The sequence below is a fragment of the Chionomys nivalis genome, chromosome 9, assembly GCF_950005125.1.
Source record: "Chionomys nivalis chromosome 9, mChiNiv1.1, whole genome shotgun sequence".
NCBI classification, from domain to species: Eukaryota; Metazoa; Chordata; class Mammalia; order Rodentia; family Cricetidae; genus Chionomys; species Chionomys nivalis.
In genome coordinates this window covers 7918114-7939960 of record NC_080094.1, presented here as the reverse complement: position 1 = coordinate 7939960, position 21847 = coordinate 7918114, and the positions used below count along the sequence as shown (strand labels likewise).

Sequence of the window (21847 nt, the reverse complement as noted above, 5' to 3'; positions counted from 1 at the left end):
ATTAGCTCTTCTGGGGAAAAGATAGGGCTGAAGAGACAGGTTGAGGCACACACGGCTGGTTCAAGAGTCCGATGTCTGCTCTCTAAAGACAGGCCAGGACTGGGAGCTTCGCCCCCAAGGGTCGCAGTAACGCACTGGAGGGCGGAGCGCACTCTTGGGGAAAGGAGGTGGGATCAGGACAGCTGGGGGCCAGGTGGGCGGAGGCCGCGGGAGAGGACACCAGTGCTCCTTCTTCTGGGCCCTCTCTGCCTCCTCCTTCCTCTCTCTTCCTCCTCCTTTCAGGTCCTCCTCCTCCTTGGAGCGGCTCCTCCTCCTGGCAGGCTGCCACCCAGTCAGCTGACGCCGCGCTCCAGTCTCGCCTCCCCGCCACTCTCCCCCAAAGTGGCTGCTGGGCGCCGGCGGCCGCCCACTTTCAGGCTTTGGGGAGACAGGGAAGCGATGTGCGCCTTCTGACGTCCGGTCTCACTGCATCGCCTTGTCAACTTTCACTCCCTCACTCTCTGTCCTGACCCTCCCCACATCCCTCCTCGAAGCCACTCAGGGTGCTGTGCAGGCTCTGGGGGCAGCAGGGTTGCTGTCTGTCTGGGATGGCTTCCAATTTTAATGACATTGTGAAGCAGGGGTACGTGAGGATCCGGAGCAGACGCCTAGGGGTACGTATTCATCCTTGCCGTGCTCCCTGCTCGCGACTTCAGGGTCTGTGTCTGCAGCCAGCATCCCCGCGCTGGGGACTTGCCTTGCGCGGTGGCTCTTGCAGCCAACATCCCAGGCTACTGTGACTGCGGCGCTAGCGCCAGCTTCTGGGTATGTCATGGAGCTATCTTTATCTCTCGGATGGCTTGACTTTCTAACGGTGGCCACCGGAGCCAGTTGACTTGGAATAAATATTTCCCGGTAGCCATGGGTGCTGTGTCTGGAAAGTCCGGCAGGGTGCTGAGCCTGCCGGATGTCCCCTACCCGCGTCTCACTCGCGCCAACTTAACTTTTCCAGGGGGTGGATGGTGGCCAGGACAAAGGGCAGATGACCTGAAGGGGATCAAGGACAGTGACTCTCCTGTCTCAGGGACTCTGCTCCCTGGCTCAGGTGTTAGCAGAGGTAGAGAGAGCTGGCCTTGGACAGGGCCAACTCCCTGGTACCAGGTCCCTACTCTTGAGCTTGGGCAGTGGGTTTTTATATTTTAGAATCCACATTCTGAGTCCCATTGGAAGATCTTTTCATGTGGAACATGGTGCAGGTGTAGAGATCCTGGAATAGGAGCAGGAAGGAAGGAAGGAAGGAAGGAAGGAAGGAAGGAAGGAAGGAAGGAAGGAAGGAAGGAAGGAAGGAAGGAAGGAAGGAAAGATTCCCAGTGCCTCCCCTTTTCCTTTCTTTTTTCTTGTTGGGGGCACTTTAGGAGAAAACCATCCTGCCTTTCTTTGAGTTTTAAGTGATGGTACCATCTTTAGGGAGGGGAGGATACTGGAATATATAAACGTGTGTGTGTGTTGCCACATTTCTTCTTGCCATGTGTCAAATACTGTGGTTGTTTTTGCTGATTTTCATTTGCCAGAGGCTGGGTTTGAGGCAGGGAGGGGAAATAAGTTTACTTAGCAATGACGGCTGGTGTTAGTGCAAGTGTCAATGGCCCGGCTTGAGTGAGTGATCCATTCAGTATCTTTCTCCACAGATATGTGAAGTTCACTATCCTTCTTTTATTCGGTATCTGGACTTTAAAAACATGTGCCTTTAATTTGATTGAGAATAAAAGAAATTTCCCAGTAGCAAACATCGCTGGAGAGGATTGTCTGCAGGGGAGAAACATCCTGGATTGTTATAAAACTCTGGCTCCCTTGGCCTGTTTCTTTTTTGCTTCTCCCCACCCCTTGCTGGTTACTCTGTTTGAACAGTAAAGTTCTTGTGGCTGTTGTGAGTACAACACTGAGAGAATGGTAACAGAACTAACTGACCTTACTGGTTTGGCTACACTCCCGTTGATTCTCTCTGGGGTCCTCAGCTGAGTGACTTCCACATGAAGCGGAAGAAATCCCAAGAGTATCATACTTTTTATGATCTGGTGGGTTGCCAAGTGTTACAGTTTTAAAGAGAGCCTTAGAAAGCCACATCCTAAGCTTGCATTTACTTTGTCATGTCAATGGAAGGGATTGGGACTAAACATTCATTCCATGCTAGCGAGCATTCCAACAGGAAGAGGACCTGCATTATTAATGCACAGGATATGAATTATTCATGAGGATCAGGGTTGACGCCAAATCCTGACAAGGGTGATTTATAGGAAAAACTGGTTAACATCACTTTCATGTCTTCTTCCTATATTCCTCTGATTGACACAGTATAGTATTGTGGGCATGCCAACAAATTTTGGATGGATATTAGAGGCAAAAGGAGAGGAAACAGAGTCTAGTTTGCATTCGTTTTATATTTACAGTACTTTGGATAGTCCAGTTTCTCAAGATGGAGTCATTTGGGCTGTGTTTACTCAATTATACACAAGAATATTCATTGCATTATGATTTCACTCACAGATAGAAAAATCAGACTAAGACTATATGAAACAGGCCTTATTTGTCAACCTTGGTTCAACCAGTAGATCAGCCTGCTAAGATGATCTTTTGCTATAACTTATGAAGAAGGGCCGGTGACATTGTTGTCAGAACTGGGTGCCAACTAAAGTTTTGGTAGAATGATCCTTGCAAAGGTGGGGGCTTCTTGTGGGAAGTGACAATGAGGACCTGGTGTCCCAAGTCGGGCATGTTGATAGTGTTAAGCCAGGCTGTCTAGAGCCTGGATCAGTACTCGACGTGTGTTTTCTAGGCACTGTGTGCGTCCCAGAGTGCTAGTCAGCAGGCAGAGAGTATATGTTGATACACCCAGGGACCATACAATGAAGGATGACCTTGCAATCAGTAAACTAATATGACAATGACTTTAATAAAGGAATCCAGACAAGCGTCTGTGGAGGAGAGTCATGTCTGGGAGTGCTTATAATTAAACAAGTAAACTGCATTTCATGGTAAGCAGCTGTTGTGTCAAAGAATGTCCCCAGGTTTGGGGAAAGATATGATAACAAGATAGGAATGAATTCTGCTTGTTTGACTCATTAGGTTTACCACCTTTGACCTTCCTTGGCTTCAATTTTTGAATCTATACAGTGTATGCTATTTAGATTAGAGATGGTCTGGGGACCATGAAATAAGATAATAATGTGCACGTGCAGAGAAAGTGCATGGCATTGATTCTGATTGCAGTGCTATCTTTAATGTAATCAAAGACGAGTTAAGGCTGCCAGATGCACCTAAGGATCATTGATTTCCTTACTTTTCTATCCGATCGTGTCCAAAGGCATATTTTATCATTATTACTATTTAAATTTAAATTTAATGAATACATCAAAACATGAAGGTGTCCATATTTCTGGTACCGTGTTGTGCTTTGATTTATTTGTGGTTTAAATGTTTAAATCAGGGTAAATATCCTCATTTAGTGAAAATTTTTTTGTGGCGGAATTTGTTTAGCTATAGCTATTTCTTTCATTTGGATAATGTTCTTACAAAATATATGCAAATAAATGTGTATATAATATAGTTTATAATGTAAATAAGACAGGAAGCTATAACTAGGCAATTTGTCAATGTACAGGAAGCAAGCTAACCTCTATGAGTGGGTCATAGACGGGGCACCTTCAATGAAAGTCCTAAACTTGGTCCTAAGCAATCACAGTAGGTGTTAACCAACTCTTTGCTTTGAACATCAGAAAGCCAAATGAAATTCGGCTCATTTAATTGAGAGCTATCTGTGTGTTCACGTCTGTCCCTAGAGTCATCTGTGCTGGTTCCTCCAGGTCTCAGGCTGTGCCCTGGGTGCAATATTTGTTCAGGAATGTGGATGTTTCTATTTGGGGAGTTGATGAGGAGGAGGGGAACAGCTATCTATAATTACCTAATTCTCAAAAGATACTCAAGATTTCTTAGATGAGTGGAATAGGCGGTGTCTGCGTCATTAACCCGCTAAGTGTGTTATTTAGATGGATTACATTCAGATCTTCATTTGGTTTGTTTCTTTGCAATGGAGAGCGTTTTCTATCCATAATTATCCTGGCTGATCCACAGTGCAATTCTCAGAGCTTAAATTTAGACCTATTTTCTTTATGGACACGCAGTTCCTCAATGACTTAGTGTTTAAATAACCTTTCTTTCCCCATATCTAACAACTTATCAGCACAGACCACTTAAGCTCTGCTCTGGCCAGTTCTCTGTCTGCCCACCTCTCTAACAGACGGCCTAGGAGGTCGTGAGCTTATTGCATGCACAACCTTGATTGACTTACACGTACTTGCTTCTGCTAACATTATCTTCATCTTAGGCACTAGGCAGCGTTTTGTGGTTGCTCTGGCAAAATCAATCCTAAGCCAGAAACCAAGGAAACTGGACACCATGTCTCTCTTTCCCTTGTCCTGCATCACTACAGCCCGCCCATCAAGAGACCTTGTGGGCTCAGTCTTTGAGATCTATCTAGACTTTACTTCCTAGCATCTGGTCGAAGCTCCATTCTTTCCTCTTTGTAGCATTGGAGAAGTTCCTACGGTATCCCCCGTCTTTATCTCCGTTCCATTCTTGCTCAGCACTGTGTCCCCTGCAGCTGAGCCCTCCACTGACCATCTTGTGTTTGTTCCTGCTCTTCCCTGCCCCTCATGCTGCTTCCCAGGTCTTCCCAGTTCCCCACTCCTGTGCTCCGCTCTCACCTTCTCAGTGAGACCTTTCCAAGTATTCTTGTTTTTCCCTTGCTGAATCTGTATCTGTAGACTTTTTTCTTTCAAGTCTTACTACCCTGCACATTTTAGCCTGTCTATTACTTATTACTTGTGTCCCCCCCCCCCCCGGCCGCCCAGGACATGGGATTTTTCTCTCTGCTCACTACAGCAGACGCTCAATGAAGACTTTAGAGAGAGTGGATTGAAGAAGGTTCCTATGGCTGTTGCCTCTGATATAAGGGTGCATTAAAAATCCCAGCAGGATGACTAGGACTTGGTGTGAGCTTTAAAATATTTACCAGCCTGATTGTTCCGTAAGAACAGAGACTAACACGTGATCATCATAAGGGGCTCAACACAACACTTAGCACAAAGAAAACCCAATTAATATTTATTACCACTCTGTGTTCAGTCCTACAATTACTGCTGGGAGAGATGGCAGCACTTGGGTCGTTATTATTTTCCTAGCCTTTACCGCACTAAGTCTTCTCTTCAAAGCTATTGTTTAGGTAGAAGAACCCATTTAACGTCCAAGGGATAGTTTATGTACAAGCACAAATACCACTGGCCGCTGATGCTAGGGACAGAAGGAGCATTTGCCTTTATACAATTTTCCACATTATTTGCATAAATGTCCATAATGCCTCCAAAGGAAATGCACTTCTCCTCGAAATGCCAGTTTGAATAAACCTGTGGGGCCAGCAGATTTTCCTCTTAATTTAGGTGTCTTGAAAAGCAGACAGGGAATGGGCAGATTTTGGGGAAACGTATTTTTTCACCCCTTCGTTTCCCTGTTTTACTTGGCCCACTATCCCACAAAGCATATTTCATTTAAGATTTTTAGATTTTGACTCACTTGTTACAGTGCCCAGATATATTTGATGATCTCTTGCCACTGGAACCAAATCACAGAAGCAGCTCAGGGGACGGAGGATTTATTTTGGCTCCTGGTTCAGAGGCTGCAGTTGCAGTGGTAAGGGAGGTGTGGTAGCTGGGGTAGAGCAGCCTGTAGTAGCAGGAACACAAAAGAGGCAGCTTCAGGAAGCAAGGCACTCAGTCAGGAAGTGGAGCTGGGCCTTCAGAGGCCACCGAGTGGCCTCATGCCAGTTGGCCGCATAGCCCCAAATGTTTTACAACCTCTGGAAGCAATGCTCCAAGCTGGGGCACGTGTCCTTACAGATGAGCCGGTGGAGGTGTTTCACATTTAAACTATAATACTTGAAAGCTAAGGATCATCCCATGAAGATCATATAAATAGATTAAGGTCACCTGATGACTTTCTGATATGTATTGAGGCGCCTTCCCAGGCAAATACAATATCCAGTAAGATCTATGAAAGTTTGCTCTCTACAGGACAGAGGGGCTTTTGGGTGTAGTTTGCCAGTCGTGAAATGAAAGCTCAGGTAGACCCTCTGTATGCAGTGTGGGGAAAATCCTCCCGTGTTCTGGCTCCGTCATCTAACTCAGTTTTACTGCCACGATTTCCACATAAGGATAGCTCACCAGCTGCCATCTCAGTCCTCATGAAAGATATGATTAATTGCGCATGTACTCGGCTTTTAATTTTCATCACCCCGAAAGATTTAGCAATGAATGACCGATTTAACGGCTTTGTATGGAGACATAAACCAAGTTACTGATACAATGATATCCAGACACCTGCCAGCGTGTTTTCAAAATTATATCCATTAGGTGACGAGCAATATTTATTTTTAGGCGACCTTGCCATTTTCAACGAGGAGTAATTTGCCTTCGGTGCTTTAAGAATTTGTTTCCCATGGGAGAGGCATCTGTGCTCATTGTCATCTGTCATCTGTCCACCGAGTGCTCACCAGTGTTGTAGCTCCCTGCGAACCGCTTCAAACTGGACAGCTCGGTCATTGTCCTCCGCAAACTGATGGTCTGACTTAAGAGCTTGTGCCATTAACTGGTCGCTTATACATTCACAGTGTTCAAAGGTCAACTGTTGTGAATGATCAATCACCTATGGGTGGCCATGATAGCCTAAGATAGCCCCCATCCCCAAGGATAGGCAGAGATAGCCCCACTTTCCCACGCATGGGGAATGCAGGAGGCTGTGCTGGAGTTTCCTCTTACTCTACAATTTGGGCTCCAGTTGGATGGGGCTCAAACCTTTGGGGAGCCTGAGCCAGGAGAAGATGAGGTTGCCGTTCTCCTCCGCCCCCATTCCTGTGGGATTTAAAATGAAGTTGTGAATTTTGAAATGCCACGAGATGCGTGTGAGCGCAGGAATTAAAATAGCTCCTCTCTCTAGCATGCGGCCGGGTGGTGTTTGGGTAAGGATTTGGAAGCTGCTTTGGGGAGCATTTGTGGGCCCTCCTACTTTACTAGAGTTCTAAGCCTCTGAGTTGGTGTGTGTTGTGTTCTGATGGAGTTCTGAGCCAGCTCGAGGGGACGAGATTTGGCAAACTCCTTTGCAGTGATGGGCCACACCTGTGAACCTTCCTGCCCTAGGCCGACCCCAGACCCTGTCCCCAAATAATCATGATCTCATTAGTTTTCAGTGGAGACTTTTATTTTGAGGTAATTGTAGACTCAGATGAAGCTGTGAAGAATCAAGGTGGAGGGCTGGGGAATTGGTTAAAGGGCCTTGCTTGCAAGAGTGAGGGCCTGAATTCAAATCCCCAGAACCTACAGGAGAAAGCCAGGCCCAGTGCCTCATACCTGAAATCCCCGCATGGTGAGATGGGAGGTGGAGGCCGAGGAGGCCTGGCAATGTGATGAGGTTCCAGCCAATGGCAGAGTCCTTCAAGGCCGCCCCTCACTTCCCCACGGTCCCAAACTCTTCACACCGCCAACTTGTTATCCAGTTCTGTAATTCTGTTATTTTCAGAAGGAAACCTTAGGTATCCTTTGGGAAGGGGCCTGGTTTGACTCACGGTCCATTGTCTGGGGAGTCATTCAGTTTTCCCAGGATGCTGCCGGAAGCTAGGTGGCACTCTGTGGTATCGATGGGTCGGAGGTCCTTTGGACATTTCACTTGCTGAAGGACCTCTGGGCTCTGTCCAGATTGGGTTGATAGACAGGACTGACGAGACTTTTATGTGCAGGACATTGTATGAATGCAAGTTTTCAAAGCCGCATTGAGATACTCAGGAGTGCCGTTACCAGGTTGGGTGGTAGTTGTAGATTTGGTTGCTTGAAACTTAATTAGGCAGGGTTCCTTGGGACAGAATAAAATAGAATTATGTATATGTGTTTATCCATATACATGTTTATATATAACATAATATAATATAAATGTGTGTGGGATCACGAGTGTGCACATGTTTAAGATTATTGTGTGTCTCGTAGGCAACTCTTACTCCTCTTAATTTGACAAGCATCAAGCACTCTTGCTGTTTTTGCATTCATACCACCAGTGGTGTGTGAGTGACCCACGTCTCTGCATCCCCTCCAGGAGCTGATGGTGCCTTTAGTTTACTCTGGTCATCCTCGTGGGTGTGTAGAGGTGCTGCCTATGGTTTTTGTGTGCATTTCTCTGAGCGGGAGTACTGGTGACTGCCTTGTCATGCTCTTCTTTGCCATTTGTGTACATATGTAAGGAAAATGCCTGGGTTGTCTTTTCACCGTTAGGTTTGGAGAGTTCTTCATGTGGTCTACATACAAATGTCTTTTTAGATTTGTGGCTGGTGGATAGATTCTCACAGTCTGTAATGTTTTCTACATCATCATAACCGTGTATTTCTTTTCTTAATTTTATTTTGTGTGTGTATGTGGGGGGGGGGCTGGGAGAGGGAGAGAGGGAGAAAGCCTAAGGAGGTCAGAGGACAGCTTGAAAGGGTCAGTTCTCTCCCTCCATCTTGCAGATTCAGGGCGTATCTCAGGTCATCCCATAAAGTGCCTTCACACAGTGAGTCATTTGGCCAGCCCACCAGCCCATAGCGTGGTCTTTCCTAGGACAAGTTTTACCTTTCAGTGAAGCATAGGGCAAGGTTCCTGTTTGTGTGTGGATGTCCAGTTGTTCTAGGGCCATCTCTGAAATTGCATCTTCTTCACTGGGTACTTACTCGGGCCCATCCTTGAGTCTTCTGTTCTATCCATTGTTGTCCATAGACCTTCAAACATGCCATGGGATGTCTATGTATGTCTGAGATGTGGGCATACGGTATGGCATAGTTCTTTTTTTTTTTTTTTATCAAAAATGGTTAGCTACTTCAATTTCTTTATCTTTCGGTATCAACTTTAAAATAATGTCCACAAGCAGAAGGCTTATTGGGAGCAGTGCCTCGTCCTTCTACATCTTCATCACCAAATGCTCTTTTTGTCACTCGGATCTTTTCTTTGAGTCTCAATTTGGCCACTTACTGACACTGAAACCAATCACCCAATTTCTCTTCTTTTAAGCCTCTTCAGATACAAAAATAAGCATAGTAATATACTTCTCAATTTCTCAAAAAGAACCATATCTCTGTCTTACTCCAGGGCCTGGCTCATAGTCGGTACTCAACTAATACTCATTTATTGTTATTGTCTACTTATTTATTGACTATATCATGGGATGGGTGCTTTGCCTGTGTGGATGTCTGTCTACTGCGTGTGCAAAACAGCACGAAAACCCTGGGATTTTACTCCAAAATATCTTTGATTCGTGTCCAACCCTAAATGATGGCTGATAACTCTTATTTTATCATTTATTTTGAATTCATAAAGTTACCTTATATTACAAAAAAGGGAGAAATGGATCCTGAGAAATAAAAAAGTAAAAAAGCACAAAGGTAAGAAGGGAGAGGAGGGGAGGGAAAGGGGGATGGACTTTGTTTTTTCACAAGAAAGAATGGGTGGCTTTCACACGGATGTTATGTTTAAGTAGCTAATACTTTACATTACACATCCGTGGTCAAGACGTGTGTGATACAAATACAAGAAAAGGAGTCCCCCCTGCCTCCCACCCTTACCCCCTCCCCACTCCTACCTCTACCCCACCCCACCCCTGTAGATCTGCCTCACCTCCCAGGAAAACCAGACTAAGCAGATTCTTACAAATCTGTACAGCATAAACAAACATAAAAATGATGTGGGATTCCCCCTCTGTATGCTGTGAATACAATTGGTTAATTAATAAAGAAACTGCTTTGGACCTATAGCAGGGCAGAACTTAGATAGGCAGGGAAAATTAAACTGAATGCTGGGAGAAAGGAGGCAGAGTGAGAGAGAAGCCATGAAGCCGTGGCCAGAGACAGACGTGTTGAAACTTTGCTGGTAGGCCACAACCTCGTGGTGATGCACGGCTTAATGGAGATGGGTTAAACTAAGATGTAAGAGTTAGCCAATAAAAATCTAGAGCTAATGGGCCAAGCAATGCTTTAAATAATACAGTTTCTGTGTGATTATTTTGGGTCTGAGCTGCTGAGCAGCCAGGAAATGAACAAGCAGCCTCCTCCAACATAAAAGTTTGTTTGTATTTTCTGCTCTACACGTAGACTCTGTTCTTACGTCTGGTATTTTATTCCCCCCTTCTACTTACACTGAAGCACTTTTCAAAAAGCTATGGTGTCAATATTAATTTATTTGGCTATACATTAATTCTTCATTTCTTAATTTTGTGTGTGTGCGCATGCACACACATGGTATGCATGTGCTGTGGCATACCTGTGACAGTCAGAGGACCACTTTGTGCTGTCACATGGGCTCTGGAATTTGAACTCAGTTCTTTAAGAGTGTGCTGCAAGAACTTTTATCCACTGAGCCATTTTGTCAGTCCCCTCTGCCCAGTTTCTTTAATTAGTCCACTAATAATAGGCATCTTCAGCTACTTTCTGTTTTTCTCCTTAGACCACAAAGGGTGGCGTTTTTGAACACGCTGATGAGATGAGCAGCTAACGGAAAGCTGCTCTTACAAAGTCAAGCACATTTATAGATTGTATGTTTAGAGCCTAAGTTCTTCCAGACCATACTGGGACTCTGTACCCATGACTGCTGTTAGTCCTTACTGATGTAAAGCTGTGGCTCGGGGTATGCTTCTCCCCAGCATGCACACACACACACACACACACACACACACACACACGCGCGCGCGCGCGCACACACACACACACAAAATCACCCACTCACCCAATTGCTCAATCCATCAATCTCCTTTTTAAAAAGTACTTCAAAAAAATTCTGTGACACATAACCATTTGAAGCTATAAATAGCCTCAGAGTCTCTCCATTGTCAACCATACCAACAGCACATGTATAAAATATTTCCATTGCTGTAGAGCGCTCTGTTGGACAACGCTGTCCTGCATCATCTCTGTATAGCATTGATGGATGGCCTAAATGATATGTTTTGATGATTTTTGCTTCACTAGGCTGTGAGCTCCACAGGGGCTCAGTGGGGTTCTCTCTAACTTCTTTATTCCCATGTAGTCATTCAGTAACACATGGTTATAAAATTTGTTCCTTAATGTCCGGCAGGCCTTTACAGAAGGACCAACCACTGCATACTTTTACCCATATTCTCTTCAGTATTCCCGTCGGGAAAGACTGGTCTTTCACCATTATCACCTGGAAATATTTAACTTTCCCCTGAGGCTGGCATCACACAGCCCACTGCCCAGCTGTGCAAGGAGGGACAGTGACTAACCCTGACCTATGGGGTGTGTGTGACAGTGTGCCTCCAGGACACACATCTTCCGCTCCCCATAATCCTAGTCAGGAGCAACTCTGTGAGTGTGTAAACTTATGGGTGGGGTACAGGATCTCTGGAGACTTCAGTAGAGTGATAACTGACCTGTGCACCCCACTCCTTCCAAGGCACTACTTATTCTGAGAGTGCTCGACAGTGCGTGTCTTCGCACGTCAGCCTGCTTTCCAAGATCAATCCCCAGCAGGCTGCTGAGTAGCTGAAATGCTACCCATTTGACTCATGCTTCTGTGGAGGCATTGGGAGCACTCTCTGATTCCAGGACTGAGCTGCAGGTCTGTGGCTCCTCCCTGTATTTGACACAGGATTTTCACAACTGAAGTGATTCTGTCCCTCTGGGATCCCCTTGGCTGTTCAGTTTTTCTGATCTCTGTCGAAGGAACGCCGGGGAGAATGGGGCAGAGGAAGGGTGGAGTGTTTCGTCGGGGAAAGTGGAGCATTCTCAAGGAATGAGGGTGGACAATGGGCAGGTAGATAGTTGTGCCAACTTGCATGTTAACAATGTCTGCTCTTCTAAAGTCTCCAGATGGCTTTCCTTGAGGGGCATCTTCCTGTTCAGATGGTGGGTGGGCTCATTTGATTGACTTTGTATGAGAGGGAGGTGATGGGTATCTCCTGTTCTGACCAGAAAGCCTCCAGCCAGATCATAATCTCAGAAGATTTAGATAGTTATCTGTTAATGGGTTTCTAAGCCCTTCAGAGCCTCACATCTCCCGTGTGGCCCATTCTTTTGCCTGACCACAATCTTGCAGCCAGATTTTGTGTTCACATGCTACTGATCATAAAGAAGAATCCATCCCCAATGGCCTTTGAACCTGCTATTAGTTAACTGGCTAGCAAGTAGCTCTGCAATTTTCATAAGATGGAAATAAAAGGGCTTATTTTATTTGCTGTGTTATTAAAACACACCAGTCTCTTTACTAGCTTTATCTTTATTAAAATGATTAATTATGTGTGTCATGACATGCTTGTGACATCGGAGGACAACCTCTGAGAGATGCTTCTCTCCTTCCACATGTGGATTCCAGGAGTCACATTTGGGTCGTCAGGTTCACAAGCAAACACCTTCCCATGGAGCCATCTGACTGACTGCCTTGCTGAGAGACCGAGGGCAAGAAGATGTTGTTGTCTATGGATTTAATTCCATTTCCTCCTGGCAGGGCATTTGACTATTAAGTATGTCAGTCACTGAGATGAGAGAATTTGACTTGTTTTTCCTTTTCGTAACTGTGGGTGCCTTGGGTGACTCTGACTTTCAGGCTTGAACTTTTGTACATCAGTAGGCAGCTGGATTTACAGAGGTATGCTGACCAGAATTACGTTTTGACATAGATTAAAGCCTTAGGTGGAAGTATCTCCTAGGCTACTGCGTGACCTTTTAGGGAGATTGGCTACTCTGTGCATAGCGTAAAGGAATTCTTTCAGTATATGGAAATACAGTTCTGAAGTCAAATGCATTTCATCAAGAGAGTCACTCACAGGATCAAGTGTGTGACAGGGGAACTGGATATCCTGTTGGCCTTTAATATTAAAGCTTAATTTTCAGATGAAGTTTTAATAATATAAAATGAAAAAAATTTTTTGGTCTATTGCTCCAATATTAACTCAACAAATGGGTCAGTTTCCTGTGCGCTAAGGTCATATGTTTCAGAGCCTCTATCATTTTGATTTTAGATAAGTGTCAGGCATATGAATTAAAAAATAACAGTTCTCTTTTTATCTGCCTCAAAGTTCAAGCTGAGAAATACGCCAGCACATGATTCGAACGCTGGCAGAGGATATGGGAGCTATTTTTAAGGGCTCCCTACTCCTTTTTCACACACATGCCACAAAGATTCCACTGGGTTTCAGTGCCATGAGCTCAAGTTTTAAAGTCAAGGGAGAAGTACAAATCACTGGCAGAAATTGACACAGCTCAGAGAGATTCAATTTGAATTCTCCGGAAGCTGGGGCCAGGACCTTCTGACTTCTGTAGAGCTCCACAGTGGTTCTCAGGAATATTACACCATCATCATCACCATCATCATCATCACCACCATTATCATCACTATCACCATCACCACCATCATCACCATCATCACCATCACCATCATCATCACCATTATCATCATCATCACCATCATCATCATCATCACCATTATCATCATCATCACCATCATCACCACCATCATCATCACCATTATCATCACCATCACCATCATCACCACCACCATCACCACCATCATCATCACCATCATCACCACCATCATCATCACCATCATCATCACCATCACCATCATCATCATCACCATCATCACCATCATCACCATCACCATCATCACCATCACCATCATCACCACCATCATCATCACCATCACCATCACCATCATCACCATCACCACCATCATCATCACCATCAATTTGTGTGTGTGTTGTGCATGTGCATCCATGTATGCATGTGTGAGGGAGGCATGCTTGCACAGTGTGGGATGTGTGCAAACCAGACATGAACATTATATGTCTTTCTCTATTGCTCTCCTTTATGTCTTAGAGACAGGGTGTCTCACCAAACCTACAGTTCACCATTTTGACCAGTGAGCCCCGGGATCTTCTTGAATTTACCTGGCAAACCCTGTAGCCTGAGGCACATGTCACCATGCATGACTTTCTGCTGTAATATGGTGACATGGTCATGCCTTTTCTTTATGTGTCTATTGGGACCTTGGACAAGGACAGGGCATGCTCATCTACATATAAATTCTCCCATTTGTCACAGCCTTTGGATGTTTTCCTTAGCAGGAAAGGTGACGAGGCACCATAGTGTAGTTACTAAGTCTAAAACATGTTCCTATCTTGATGACTGAGACAAACCGTATCATTTTATATTTAGTGACCTCGTTAATGTTGTTTTAATTAAGAGCACTGGTAGCTTGGGGTTTCAGTGACATCTCTGTCAATACCATAAATTGGCACAGTGAACCGTTTCTCTACGTATTGTGTTCATCAAGGGAGCAATGTCTGAAACAGATTACATGGGGAGAAAAGCTAGGGTTTGGATTCATGTGCTTACATAGGCACATGTCACAGCCCAAGAGTATGCATGCATTTTCCATGCTAAGAATTATATAAACCTATGACACTAATGAAGTATTATTATTTTAGTACACCCTCTTTCTCCTAAATGTTAAAGGTCTACTACAATCGCGAGTAGCACATATGTAGAATATCACCAACAATTTCTAGTATCTGTTAGAAAGCGTACAGCCTGTCTTCCATAGCTTTGGGGTCTTCATCCATGGAATCAACCATGAACCCAGAGACTGATTTGATATTGCACCTGTGCTGGAAGAGTGCAGATGTTTCTCATGTTGTTACTTACTAAACAATCTGAGATAACAACTATTTACACAGTGTTTGCATTTTGCTACATGCTGTGCATCACCGCGGGGAGATCTGAGGTACCCAGGGGGTTGTGCACAGGTTGGATACACGTTCTGCATCATTGTTTTCTCAGGGTATGAGCATCCACACATCTTGGTATCTGTGTGGTATCTTAGGACTCATCTGTTGTGGATACTGAGGAATGGGTGTGCTGTGTTCTATCATTTCCAAAGATGCTCACGTGATCTTTCAGATTGTGTTTACAATGTCTATGTTGGCTTGATAATTAAGACATTTAAATTGTCCCTCATGAGAAAGAGCATCGAGACTGTTCAACATAGACCATGATGCTTTGTACTGTTGACTTGGGGTGGTGTGATTAGTGGCTAGAGAGTTTGGGTATCTTCTATCCTTGGGACATACTATGTTAACTTGCCTTGGTGTCATAGCTATCTAAATCCCTTCCCATGCTGTCTGAATGGATAAATATTAAAGTTTCAGACAAAAGTTCTGGGGGTTGAGGAGACAGCTCACTTGCTAGCATGCTTACAGAGTGAGCATGAAAGCCAGAGTTTGGATCTTGCAAACACATATGAATGCTGAGTCTGGAGGCCAGCCTGTAAATCCAGTCTCAGAAAGGGGAGACTTCGGAGCCCCAGAGCAATCTGGCTAATGAGACTAGCTGTGTCACCAAGCCCTGGGGTGGGTTGGGAGACCCTGGGTTGAGTGGGAGACCCTGGGTTGGGTGGGAAACCCTTGGTTGGATGGGAGACCCTGGGTTGAATGGGAGACCCTGGGTTAGTTTGAGAGACCTGGTTGGGTAGGAGACACTGGGTTAGGTTGAGAGACCCTGGGTAGGGTGAGATATTTTGCCTCAGTGGATAAGGTGAAGGATTGATCACGGTTGACTCTTGATTGTTAATCTTGAGCCTCCACACATACAAGCTCACACGTGCTTGTGTGCACATATACAAATTAGTATCCCCCCCCCACACACAAAAATACGAAAGGAATGAAAGAGAAAAGTATGGAATACAGCAGGGTATCAGAAGAAATATATACAATCTGAAAGTCATGGCTGAAGGAAGGAAGCCTCTCCTGAAAACTGGGTCCAGTGAGATGGATAGATGAACGTCTTTCTTTCCACAGTGTGACTGACAGCTGCCTGCTTTTCAAATCTGTTCTCTGCCACCCAAGAGAAAGGCCACAAAATTAAGAGAAAAATCTTCCAGACCAGTGAGTTCTCCAAAATCAAAATTCACTTGAGGGAGATGTGTGTCTCCTTTGGAAGCATCATTGATGCTTATGTGAGAGTCTGTAGAACCTATAAAGACAAACACTGTTGTCATCCCTCACCTCAGTGGCCAGCAATATCAATGCTTATACATAAATGCCTTCCTGGCTGCAAATGTGCTTTCCCAGCCTCATGGTGAAGCTGACATTTGCTGTGTCTGCATTCCTGGCCAAGTAATAGCTCCAAGCCGTCCTTATAATCCTCTTGTGTGTTTTAGACTTTAGCGTGAACTACGCATGTGCGTGCAAATACAGTGTTTCGTGACATTCGTGACTTAGGACCTCTGTAAATTCTTTCATTCATTTAAGAATTTCATTATAGCCAGAGGAAAATTAAGAGCACACGTTGCAAGGGTGAGCAGAGTCATCTCCGGCACACTGATAATCCACCTTAAATGATTCCTGTGAACACTCAAACTTTATTTATTCCAGAACTGGGAAGAAGACATATGGTATTGATTTATGAATTTCGAGCAAATTCCAATTCCTGAATGAATGCCACGAATGCAATTTGTTCATTAAGGTTGCAGATGACGGGGGCATTGGATTTGGCTTTGTGGCTTATGCCCTGTTGATCACACTGTGTGTGTGTATGCACTGAAGGCTGGGAAGGTTCATTGGCAGAGTGTGCCCCTGGTCTGTACATCGTGGGCAGGCATTTCTGGCTCTCTGTAGGGTATTCCTGACACTGTCAGAAACCACAGTAACCACAAAGATCAATTTCATAGTCATTCTGCCAGGAACCGGATTGTTCTAGTAGTTTATAATATCTAATGCAGTTACATCTGTTTGTGGAAACATAGATCCCATTCACTCATTCCCTCTTCATTCATTCATTCATTCTTTCATTAATCCAACATCCTTTGTTCTCTTTGTTCACTGAGGCACTACTCTTTAAGCCTCAGATCTTGGTACCACAGATAACGCAGACTCTCAATAAACCATTAATAGATGAATGGTGGGTGTTAGTTCTGTGACCTGCACTCATTTAACCAATCACCTTATTGTTTCTATAACAAATGATACTATTTCAAGAAGCATAATTATCCAGCTTTCATGGCTCTAAATTATAAAGCTGAAAGCTTAAAAAAAGGTACACAGTGAAAAATATTTTCTGTCATCTTTCTTTCAAAAATCTACTCAGTTCCTTCTAAAGTAGCCCAAGCTAGTGTTTCTTGCACATCTTTCCAGGAACATTTCTGACTTATGACAATATATTCATACACACATAGCTGTAAATTTTTACATGTGTGTTGTGTGTATGTTCCATTTTCTTCAGTGTCATGTATTGTATACACCATTCTTTCTCTTTTTCACGTAAAGCATCTTAAAAATCTCTCTACACAGAGATCAACCCCGACAGCTCTATGGGGTACAGTATTTAATTGTACTAAATAATCTATGCCTTTTAAGTCTTTATGAATGTTTTCATTTTTATTGAACACAGCATTGGAATAGGTATGTTTGTGCATGTTTTTTTCTTTTTTCATAACTGAAATTATGAGTTTAAAGGGAGTGATTTTTTATGGCTATTGGAAAATAGCTTTGAATGACACTTGGTAATGTTGATGCACAATGTTGAGGATACCTCTGTCTCAATTGTGAAGAGAGATACAGGTGTGTGTTCCTGTGTATGTCTGCACCCTGGATTCTATAAGGAACAAATTGTGAAGAAAGATATATGTGTGTTCCCGTGTATGTCTGCACCCTCGATCCAGGTGTGTGTTCTTGTGTGTGTCCTCACCCTTGATCCAGGTGTGTGTTCCTGTGTGTGTCCTTACCCTAGATCCAGGTGTGTGTTCCCGTGTATGTCTGCACCCTTGATCCAGGTGTGTGTTCCCGTGTGTGTCCTCACCCTTGATCCAGGTGTGTGTTCCCATGTATGTCTGCACCTGAGTTTGCACAAGGAACTGATAAATGCAGAGTGGTTCAGTGAGAGACACTAGTACAGAGATGGAAAATGAAGAAATGGAAACCAAACTGCAGATAGTTCTGAATTAATTTTTAATATAGGGCTGTGTGACTCTACTGATTTTTAAAAGCTTTCCTTTAGTTTAATTACAAAGTTAAAAATTAAAATATGAGTTACTGTTATACTGCCATATATGGTTTGAAAAAGTTTAAGATTTTTTTTTTGCCTGGTATTGGGAAGATGATGTGGGATGCCCTTGTTATATATGTTGCTTTAGTTGGCTGATGAATAAAGATGTTTTGGCCAATGGGTTAGTAGAGAAAAGTCAGTTGGGAAATCTGAACAGAGATAAAGGGAGAGAGTAGGCAAAATCAAAAAGATACCATGTAGCCACTGAGGGAGAAAGATGCCAGAACATTATCAGTAAGCCACAGTCTTGTGGTGATACATAAATTAATAGAAATGGGTTGGTTTAAGATGCAAGAGCTAGCTAGGAATATGCCTGAGTCATTGACCAAACAATGTTGTAATTAATATAGTTTTTATGTGATTATTTGGGTCTGGGTGGCCAGGAAACGAAAGCACAGTCTCTGCCTACAAAAGTAGAATCTCATCAAGTGACCTGTGAAAGTTAGGAAGCAGCCAAGCTGGGAATGGCCTGGTGGGTAAGAGTGCTTATCACACAAATGTGAGGACCTGAGTTCAATCCTCAACACTTACTTAAAAACCCAGGCTTGGCTGCTTATGTACTTGTAATCCTAGCACTGTGTATATGTGGTGGGGTGTGGAGACAGGAGGATTCCCTGGAGCTTGCTGGCACACACACACAGAGTTTACATGATGGCCTGGCCAGGAGACTTGAGCATTGACGACTCTACTTGTTTTTTATCCCTGCTTCTTCATGGATAATGAAAAAACAATAACTTTCTCCCAATTTTCAATCACTCCCACAGCCCTTGGGCTGTGGGACATCTACAGGTTGATTTTTCTTCTATTTAAATGCTTTACTTTTATTTCTGATGGAATTTTGGTGCAAGACTCTTCCACAGCAACCTGGCGTTTTCCAGCCCCTGACACTGTGCTGGGTGAGGTTCCATTGGAGAAGCGGAGAGACTTGGAGATACTTAGTGGGGGAGTTTGGTTGGGGGATAGGTAAGGTCAGGGTGGGGGATTGGCTTACAGACTGTGGGAAGATTGGGGATCATCTTACAGAGTCTAGATGTGCTAGTGTTAGGTTCAACATCGTAAGCACAGCTAGACCTCCAGAGGAGAACTGGATGACTAACGGGAAACCCTGTGCATGGCTGCAAACACCCACTTCTCAGAACCTCCAGCCCAACATGGGATGTCCTTCAGAGAGAGGGTGCTTGTCATTAGGGAGTGTAAGGGGTACCTGGCTCAGCCTTCTTAGGGGCTGTGTCAGGAACTGGAGCAGCTGCAGCTCCACTATGGGGTCATGATAACCCAGCCACCCATCACACCAGGCAACACAAATAACATCTGTGATGTGCACTACAGGGACCTCTCCAGCTGTGCAAACAGCATGATCACTTCTCTCCCATCTCCTGCATCTTGTGGGATCCTATGACCCATGCAGGGAAGATGTTTCTTCAAAAGATGAAGCCCTACCTCTTTCACTGAGTTGATGGAAACGAAATCAATCACAGTAGAAAACTATAAAAATAAGTACAGCGGAAACCAAACTTTATGATTATATTCCAATTAGATGCATTGCTTGGTGAAGGTTCAAAGCTCAAGATCTCCATTACTGAAAAAGAAGATTGGCAATGTTTGGGGAGGTAAGGGGGGCGCTTTTAAATCACTTTCACCAAGTGGATGGACTGTTCTTCTTGGCTCTGCCCCAGGATTGGCACTCATGGTGAGAGCCTGTGATTTATACATATGCTGTGTCTCTCTGCTATGTGGAGTTTTGCTTGGTCTCCTTGGCATCTTCATGTTTTGAGCGAAGGAAGGAAGGCAGAGATTAAGATGTTAGCAGGAGAGGGAAGATCAGAGCCCCAGAAGATGAGACTGTCCTTCTCCGTACTCACATGACAGAAGGCTTGGCTGGCTGCACATCAAAGACAAAGGCTGTCGACAGCGAAGACTCACAGGCTTTGAAGAAATGGGCGGGAAAGAAAAGCATGGCTTGGCTCATAGCACTGAAGGGTTGTTGGCTCTCTTTGTATCTAGGAAAGCACTTGGGCAGGCTGCTGTGCAAATGTCGTGGTTCTGAGTCTCTGGGTTCTGTGGAGGGAATTCGCTAGATCCTTCTCTGCCATACATCCCCTAGTGTCACTGCATGAGGCGTCTTTGAGTCCAAATCCTTGAGTTGGTGCTGCCCCTCTCTCTGACCCACGGGTTGGAGTTGGTGCTGCCCCCCTCTGACCCATGGGTTGGAGTTGGCTCTGCAGTTCGTCAGCAGCTTGATTTGAGATAAGACACTGAGATCCTCTCACGATGGGATGTGATTCTTGCCCAATCAGGTGGTAGCGGTGGGAAACACGATGTCCCAAGAGCCAGCTACCCCCATCGACCCCTCCCCCGCTTGTGTTCCCAGGCAGACTTTCACAGTGTGCTGCAACACTCATTACATACTGTCTAGGAGCTGCCTCTGTGCTGAATGCACGCAGCAAACCCTTTTGCCCTACAGAATGGAGATGGTTGAGCCTGGAGTAAACGAACTACTGCAGATACATTCAGGCCGCATGCCTTTGTTGGCTGTCATGTTCAGACACCGAGGAGAGAACTGCAGACAGAAACAAGGGCGGAATCCCTTGTTTTATAACAGTTCCTGTCCTGGAGACAACCGTGGAAGCAAATAAAAGAGACGCAAAGAATGTTAGGTCATTGAGCGCTATGGAGATGGGGTGGTCAGTGTTGACTGCGCATGACACGCCCAGGATGGTCAGCTGAAGAATTGCTGCTCTCAGATTGGCCTGTGGGGTGTTTCTGTGACTGCTATTGGATAGCAGAGGACTTAGCCCACTGTGGGCAGTGTCATCTCTAGGCAGCTGGACCTAGACTGTGTAAAAAGACCATAGCTGAGCTAGCCAGAAGAAGCGAGCCAGGGAGCAGCATGCCTCAGGGGTTTCAATTAAGCTCCTGCTTCATTTGCTGCCCTGGCTTCCTTTCATGATGGGTGTAACCTGGAAGGTAAATAAACCCTTTCCTCCCAAGTTGACTTTGGTCAGTGGTTTAGCATAGCGGGAGAGCAGACTAGGATGGGAGTAAAGACAAAAGAGGGAAAGAAGGTGTGTGAGTGCATGCGCACATGCACACACACACATATACACACAAACGCACACACACATATGTACACACACATGCATACACACATACATACACACATACATACATGCAACATGCATACATACACACATGCACACACATACATACACACATACACGCACGCACATGCACACACACATGTACACACAAACACACACACATGCACACACATATATACACACACGCACACACACATACCTATACACACGTGCGCACACATATACACACACGCACACACATGTGAATGTGCAGGGGTGAGGTAAGGTTTAAATTGGGGTGATAAGGGTCTCCCCCTTACTAAAAGAGTAACATCTACATCTGCACAATGTCTAAAAGAAAGAGAAATGGAGACACGTGGGAAGGTAAAGAATGGCACAGACATGGGGCTGAGGTGGGAGTGTGTGTGGATGTTGGAGGGCCAGATGGTAGGCCAGCAAACCTGCCTGAAGCAGAGTGTGTGGTGGGAGCCTCGGAAGATGCTGTCTGTGGGGAGGGATTTCCTCAGCCATTGCGAGGATGTTGCTTTTTGTTCTCTATGAGCGACAGGACGCTGGAGGATTCTGAGTGGGCAACTCAGATGCTGCAGAGTAC

At 44.8% G+C, this 21847-nt stretch overlaps 1 protein-coding gene across 1 annotated transcript in view; it reads left to right on the top strand.

The window, feature by feature from the left end:
* Positions 1 to 375: 375 nt before the first annotated feature.
* Positions 376 to 21847, top strand: part of Dok5 (docking protein 5) — a 135088-nt gene continuing 113616 nt past the window's right edge. The window contains exon 1 of the mRNA XM_057781091.1: positions 376 to 653. Coding sequence (XP_057637074.1) covers positions 588 to 653 — 66 coding nt within the window. The 5' untranslated portion in view covers positions 376 to 587. The remainder of the gene's footprint in view (positions 654 to 21847) is intronic.